The 6,890-nt window shown below is 68.7% G+C and overlaps 1 protein-coding gene across 2 annotated transcripts; it reads right to left on the reverse strand.

Annotated features, from left to right (window-relative positions):
• Positions 1-1,166: 1,166 nt before the first annotated feature.
• Positions 1,167-2,542, reverse strand: Gpihbp1 (glycosylphosphatidylinositol anchored high density lipoprotein binding protein 1). Of its 2 annotated transcripts, none has more exons than XM_048358874.1 (4): positions 2,435-2,542; positions 2,059-2,175; positions 1,635-1,751; positions 1,167-1,558 (listed from the first exon to the last, which is right to left on the reverse strand). In XM_048358874.1, exons 1-4 carry the CDS (start codon positions 2,484-2,486, stop codon positions 1,254-1,256), a joined length of 591 nt encoding a protein of 196 aa, XP_048214831.1. In that variant the 5' UTR covers positions 2,487-2,542; the 3' UTR covers positions 1,167-1,253. The 2 variants fall into 2 exon arrangements, with proteins under 2 accessions (XP_048214831.1, XP_048214829.1); XM_048358872.1 differs by having other exon boundaries at positions 1,635-1,754.
• Positions 2,543-6,890: the final 4,348 nt, after the last annotated feature.

Genomic DNA, 6,890 nt, shown 5'->3' on the forward strand with positions numbered 1-6,890 from the left:
AAGGCTGGGGACACCGGGGACGGAGCAGGAGGCAGGAGGGACAGAGGCTGGGGACACAGAGGCGGGGGACAGTGGGGCCAGGTGGATGGAGGCCACCGAGGGAAGTGGGACCGGCCGGCGGGCGTGCCGCCCCCGCCGCTCGCAGAGCCTCTGGAGATGTTCCCGTGCGCACGCGGGGCCACGGGGACCCGGTTCCGCCCCCGACGCCGGGCGTGCACAGGACCCGTCTGCCTCTCGCACACCTCTGCCAGCGCTCGGCCGGGGGCTCAGCCCCCAGGGCCTGAGCAGGCCGCTGCCCCCTGCCCTTCCCTGGCTCCTCCATGATGGGCAGGAAGGCGTCTGGAGGTGGCGACTGCGCCAGCCGCAGAGGCAGCAATGCCCGGGGTTCTTGCTAAGGGAGCCAGACAAAGCTGCTGTTTTAGACCCATTCATTCATTCATTCTTTCATTCATTCATTCATCCAGTGCTGAGGATAGAACTCAGGGTCTGGCTTACAATAAGAGCAAGACCTTGTCTCAACTCCCACCCCTCCAGAGGATCCCCCCTTTCTTGTGGTACTGGGGTTTGCACTGCGTCGGCAGGTGCTCTACTAACTGAGCCACGCTTCTGCCATTCTTGAGGGCCCTGCACTTTGTAATCAGTGAAGGACCAGGGTTCTGAGTCCTAGGGAGCTGGGGAGAAAACTGAGTTCTAAAAGCTGAGTTGTTAGGGCCCAGCCGGGGCTCCAGGGGCCACATCTGACCCCCCAGAAACTGCCCAGGCAAGCCGGCTTTCCTCCTGGTGGGGGCTCCTTGATCTCTGGAGCCAGGGCCTTGCGTGCCAGGCCCGCTGCTGCTGGCTGCCTCTCCCCGGCCCGCCGCCCCTCAGACCCTCCAGCCTCCCTCCCACATCCTGGCTGGGGAAGGGGCTGCTGCTGATTCCTGGGCCCAGTGGAGAAGTTCTGCCTCGGCACAGGATGCCGCCCTCCTCCCCTCCCCCACTCCCTTCCCTCCCTTTCTTGCCTCCTCTCTGAGCTCTAGCTCTCCCTGGGCTCATCCCCGCCCCCTCCCAAGCCTCCCCCCGCCCCCCGTGCCCAGCCGGACGGAGGAACCCCATGCCCGGGCGTTATGGGTAAGGGTCAGTCCCCCGGGGAGACCGCCAAGGAGGTAGAGCTGGCTGGATCGCGAAACACCTCCGAGTTTATTCTCCAGAGCTGGTGAGGGGCGGGGGAGGCACCGGCCGGGGCGTCGCAGGCGGCTGGGGTGGCAGGGCCCCTAGGCCCCCGCCGTCCAAGCGCTGGCCAGGAGGGTGAGCAGGAGGGCTGTGCTCAGACACCTCGGGCAGCCCAGGAGGCCCTGAGCCCCGCTGCCCGGGGGAGGACCGGGCCTGTCTTCCTGAGGACGGCCTGTCCTGCCTCCCTGGGGGCTGCCTGTCCCCCCGGGGGGGCTCTGCCAGGGTGGGGCGTTGCACAGCCTGGACTGGCAGCAGGTCTGGGTCATCTGGGTCCCCTCCACCGTCTTGGTGAAGGGTCGGCAGGCGTCCGTACACCACATGGAGGAGGTGGTCAGGAGGCCGGAGCCTGGGCATGGAGAGCGGGTGTTGGTGTCGGGGCGCGGGCGGCAGGTGTGCCCGGCCGTGCCCGCGCGTGTGCTCACCGGTGTGGCCGTGGTAGACCATGGCGGTGCAGAAGGCCTGGCCTCGGGAGCAGCGCTTCGTCTCCTTGCAGCTCTCCCCGCCCTGCAGCATCATGCACACGTAGCACTCCAGGGGCGCTGGGGGGGCGCAGTGAGGCCAGCTCAGCCCCAGGCCCCCCCACGTGGCACCCAGGACCCCCCACCAGCCACCCCCAGAGCCTGTCCCGCGGGCGTCTCGCCGGGGCCTTTGGAAGGAGAGCAGGAGACGGGGTCCCGGGAGCCAGGCGGCTGAGCCTTCCAGCTCTTCGGTGGCGCTGCCCACGGCATCTGCCCGGGCTCCGGGGGCCTGGCCCGGGGCCGGGGGGGCACGTAGGTGGGGGGCAGCGGGCTGAGGGGGCAGGCCCGGGTCCCTGCTCGACCCCGGGGCGCTGGGTGGAGGGGGTACCTCTGTCCCTGCTGCCGAAGGCCGTGGGGGCCTCCTCCTCGTCCTCGTCCTCGTCGTCGTCGTCGTAGCCTTCCGGCTTCGAGTCCTCATCCTCGTCCTCCTGTGCCAGCCGGTGCCCTGGGCACAGAGGACAAGCTCGGGGCCCGGTGCCGAGGCCTCACCCCTCTGCGCCCCCTTCTCGCACGCTGCCCATTTTACACGAGAGGAAGCTGCGGCGGGGGAAGACCCGGGGCTCTGCCGGGCGGGGGGGACGGGGGAGGAGGGAGGCTGCCCCCCACCGTTGGGGCTCAGGACGGCCCCAGCCACCCTTGGCACCCCAGCTCTTCCCCCCCTTCCCCCAAAGCCCCAGCCTGGCCCCCGGCTGGGGGTCGCGCACCTGGCTGCCCGCACAGCAGGAGGGCCAGGAGGGCGGCTCCCAGCGCCCTCATCCCGCCGGCCGCGCTGCGTCTGCCGTCGGGGGGCGGAGGGCGATCCTGCCGCTGTCCCTGGCCCCGGCCGCAGCCTCAAACAATGGCCTGGACACCCGACCCCACTGTGGGCGCCGGGCCAGGCCGACCATTTCCCTCCAGGCCTCGTGGGGCCGGAGGGGAAGGGGAAGCGGCGGTATCGGCCTCGGGATGTCCTGGCCGCCTGTTCCGGGGCCCCGGGGGGGGGGGGGGTGCGGTGGCTGCCTCCCCATTCAGGAGCCACCGGGCCTCGCTGGGTCCCGGGCTTCCGGGCCTCAGCCCTGCGGTGCCTGCTGGGCGCTGGGCCCTGGCCGGGGTCGGCCCCGCCCGGGGGGTCCCGCCGGGCGGCTGAGGGTGCCTGGGGTCCCATACCCCTCATCGACAGCCAGCCCCGTGAGCGAGCACCAGCCTCGGGGCTCTCCAGGAGCAGAACGCCGGGCCCGGCCCCCTCCCCTCCAGCTGTCCTTGGCCCAGGGCCCTGCCGTCCGTTCTCACCTGCACGCACGTGGCCGCCCCCCCCCACCGGCCTCCACTCCCCCCTGTGATCCCCCTCCCACATTGCACCGCAGGCGGGGCTGCCCCCCCCATCTCCTGCCTCCCGGGGAGGGGGGCCTCCAGGACGAGCTCCAGCCCCCGCCTGGCGGAAGGCTGGGAAAGCCATCAGCCGGGCCTCTGGCCCCTGTACAGAGAGAGCTTGACCCCCCCTCCTCTCCTGGAGGACTCCGTGTGCGCAGCCCTGGGGGAGGATGCAGATCCCGGAAGCGTGCAGACTGGAGTAGGGTCCGAGAGCCCCCTCCCCCACAGGCAGAGGGGTGGGGGTGGGGGTGGGGGGCCGCGGTGCTGCATTGGAGCCCGCAGCAGGGCCTTTGGGTTGTCTGGCCTCAGGGCCTGGGCTTACAAAGGGTCAGGGCGTTGGGGCTGGGGATGTGGCTTCGCGGTAGAGTGCTCGCCTAGCATGCAAGAAGCTCCGGGTTCGATTCCTCAGCACCACACACACACAAAAGCCAGAAGTGGCGCTGTGGCTCAAGAGGTAGAGTGCTAGCCTTGAGCAAAAAGAAGCCAGGGACAGTGCTCAGGCCCTGAGTCCAAGCCCCAGGACTGCCTTCCCCCCCAAAAAAAACAAGGGTCAAGTTATCCCGGGGCCCCTGGGGCCACACTTTCCAGCTATCTCGCCCCAGAGTGCACGGTGTCCCCAGGCCCTATTCAGCTGCCCGTCCTTCAGCCTGGCCTCCGAGCACCGGCCACACCTCCCCCAGTCCTGGGAGCCAAGGTCGTGTCCCCAGCCAGGGTCACCCCCCCCATCCCCACCCTCTCAGGCCTGGCGCCCGCCCGCCCGGTGACTCCGGCAGCTTCCCGTGGGGGCCCTGGGCCTGGGACAGACCGTAGGAGCTGGGGCCAGGGGTCCTGGGGTGGAACTGCGGGACGGGAGGGGCGGGGCGGAGCCTCTGCCCGGGGCAGGGGCGGCGTGGAGGGGCGGGGGCAGCATGGGGGGCAGGGCCCGGTGGTTTCGCGGATCCTCAGCTCCAGGGGGCAGTGTGGAGGTGCCCCTGGCTTTAGGACCCCACCAGCAGCCTGACAGGAGGGGCCTGCGGGACGCGCTGCCTTCCACACTGGACACACGGTTCCCGCCGCCCCCCGGGAAAGCTGCAGGGTCTGATCCAGCCCTTACGCAGAAGTGGATGAGTGTCCAGACCAGGGCTGCCGGCCCTCGAGGGGCCCCGGCCTCGGCCTTCTGGTGGGCGTGCCGCGCCTGTCGGCCAGCGTGGCCCGGTCGGCGTGGGGAGCCTCCTCTCCCCGCCGCAGGGCCGCCTAAGCCCGCCTCCTGCCCTCCCCCCTCCCGGGTGGGGACGCGTCCCCTGAGAGCCTTAGGCTAGGGCTGAGGCCCCGGCCCCTGGGTCTGCCATCTCCTCTCCAGCTGGAGCAGCGCAGCTGGGCCGTTGTGGGCCACCTGGTCTCTCCCGATGGCCGCGGGGGACCCCCGTGCTGGGGTCCTCGGGCTCCGCGGCCCTCCCCGTGGGCGGCGCTGGCCCCTGGGGCCTCCCCGCGGGGCCGGGGGAAGGCTGGGGTGCTTGCGCTCTAGCTGGGCGCAGAGCTCCGCGGTGGCCTTGGGCAGCGGCCACCAGCCCGGCTTTTCCCACGGCCTCCAGCGGGGCAGCGGGGGGCTGAGGGGTCTGGGGACGGGGCGGGGGCTGTGGACCCCGCGCGGCCTCCTGCTGGGCTCCCTGCTCCGCCCGGGCCCCAGGGCGGCCTCTGGGGTGTGTGTGTGGGGGGGGGGGGAGGCAGATGCTGCGTTCTGAGGTCCCAGGGCAGCAGGTCCTGGGGAGGGGCCGGGGCATTTGGAGAAGGGGTTGTTGCCAGCTCCACGGAGCGGGCGTGGGCGCGGTGCCGGCCGGCGGGCAGCCCTCCAGCCCTCCAGCCCTGCCGGCCCCTCCCTGTTTGGGTCTCCTCCTCGTTTCCCCTCCGGCAAAACCCAGAGCCTCCCGCCCGGCCCGGCAGGACCAGCGGTCTTCCCTGAGCTACACTCGGGCAGAGGCCGTGGAGGGAGGTGGGGAGGCCGGTGCTGCCCCCCCCCACCTCTGGAACCCCACGAGGAAGGCTGGCCGGGGCCGTTAACAACGCGTGTGCAGCCCTCGGGCTGGACGGCCCCCTGGATGCTCGCAGCGCCCCACGGCCATTTCCCCTCCTCTCAGACCTCCCGACCCCGGCCGCACACCCCGGGCGGCGGGAGACGCGGGCCCCCGTGGCTCGGCCCCACTCCTCTGCGGCTCATCCTTCGGGGACCCAGGGGTTCGAGGCTGGGTTCTCTGGGCTGCAAGCGTCCCCCTGGGGGTGCAGGGAGGGGCGGCTGTGCTTTCCTGGTGGGGGAGAGCGAGCGAGAAGCATGGAGAGGGGCGGGAGGACTCCGGGAAGGTATGGCGCCCGGGGAGATGGCCCGGCGGGGCCGACTGGGGTGTGGGGCCCTAAGGTGGGGGGATCTGCTTAGACAGTGAACCCAGAGGCCGGGTGGGGTCCTGATGCAGAAGCCAAGGCTTCCAGGCTCCCGGGGGCCCTCAGCAGCATCCCTAGGAGCTGGGTCTGCCAGGAACGGGAGGCGCCCCACTCTCCAGGGCCCTGGGGTCCCCCAAGGCTGGGAACCCATAAGGCACACGCTCAGTAGAGCTTCTGGGAGCTGCTAGGCCGGGGAGGAGCCCTGGACCTCAGCTGGGACCCCCCCACAACACCCGGGGCCAGGGAGGAGCCCTGGACCTCAGCTGGGACCCCCCCCACCCCCGGGGCCAGGGAGGAGCCCTCGACCTCCCTTCCCCTCCCCCCCCAGTACCATGGGGAGAGTCTCCTCCGGGACGGGGTGGGCGATCTGTGTTCACAGTTGGGGTCGCTTCTCAAGAGCATGTCATGTCTGAGCAGCTCCCTGGTGGCCTTGGTCTCCGGCGAGGCTGACAAGGCCCTCCAGGCTCTGAGGAGGCACTGACCCCCTGCAGAGGAAGACGGACACCCCTCTTCTCCAGCCTGGAGCTGTGCTGGCTTCAAAGGTCCAGGGCGGAGGGAAGGCTGGGAGTGACGTCAGGGAAACACACACTCGGTCATTTCCAAGTGCAACCAGCATCCCTCCAGACACGCCAGAGGTCTCTAGCCTCCTCATCCACCTCCTCCACCCGGCCCAGAGCCAGCCGGGCCAGGAGAGCCCCTGAGACGCTTAGCTCCAATTAACCACTAAAAAGCTGGAAGCGGAACCATGGCTCAAGTGGTAGAGCGCTAGCCTTGAGCAAAAACAGCTCATGGCCTGTGCCAGCCTGAGTTCAAGCCCAAGGACCCACACGCAGACACATACACACAGACAGACAGACACGCAGATACACATGCACACACACAGACACACACAGGCAGAGACACAGACACACAGACACACATACAGAAACAGACAGACACACACAGACACAGAGACACAGACACATACACACAGACAGACAGGCAGGCAGGCAGACACACAGATACACATGCACACACACAGACACACAGGCAGAGACACAGACACTCACAGAAACAGACAGACACAGATACACAGACACACACAGGCAGAGACACAGACACACACAGAAACAGACACACACAGATGCAGTGACACAGACACAGAGACAAACAGAGACACAGACACACACAGAGACACAGTCACACACAGACACGGATACACAGACACAGACACACACAGAACACACAGATATACAGACAGAACAGAGACACATACACACAGAACACACAGATATACAGACAGAACAGAGACACATACACACAGAACACAGATACACAGACAGAACAGAGACATATACACACAGACACACACACAGAACACAGATACACACAGAACAGAGACACATACACACAGACACA

This window comes from Perognathus longimembris, chromosome 12 (genome assembly GCF_023159225.1).
Source record: "Perognathus longimembris pacificus isolate PPM17 chromosome 12, ASM2315922v1, whole genome shotgun sequence".
Lineage (NCBI taxonomy): Eukaryota > Metazoa > Chordata > Mammalia > Rodentia > Heteromyidae > Perognathus > Perognathus longimembris.

Bases quoted from the DNA above. Each gene is read 5' to 3' on its own strand.
- Gpihbp1 (XM_048358872.1), bottom strand. From the start codon at position 2,486: ATGAGGGCGCTGGGAGCCGCCCTCCTGGCCCTCCTGCTGTGCGGGCAG. The intron at 2,176-2,434 runs GTGCGCGACCCC...CTCTGTGCCCAG, and splicing joins CCTGCTGTGCGGGCAGCCAG to GGCACCGGCTGGCACAGGAG. The intron at 1,559-1,634 runs GTGAGCACACGC...CTCCATGCCCAG, and splicing joins GGTCTACCACGGCCACACCG to GCTCCGGCCTCCTGACCACC.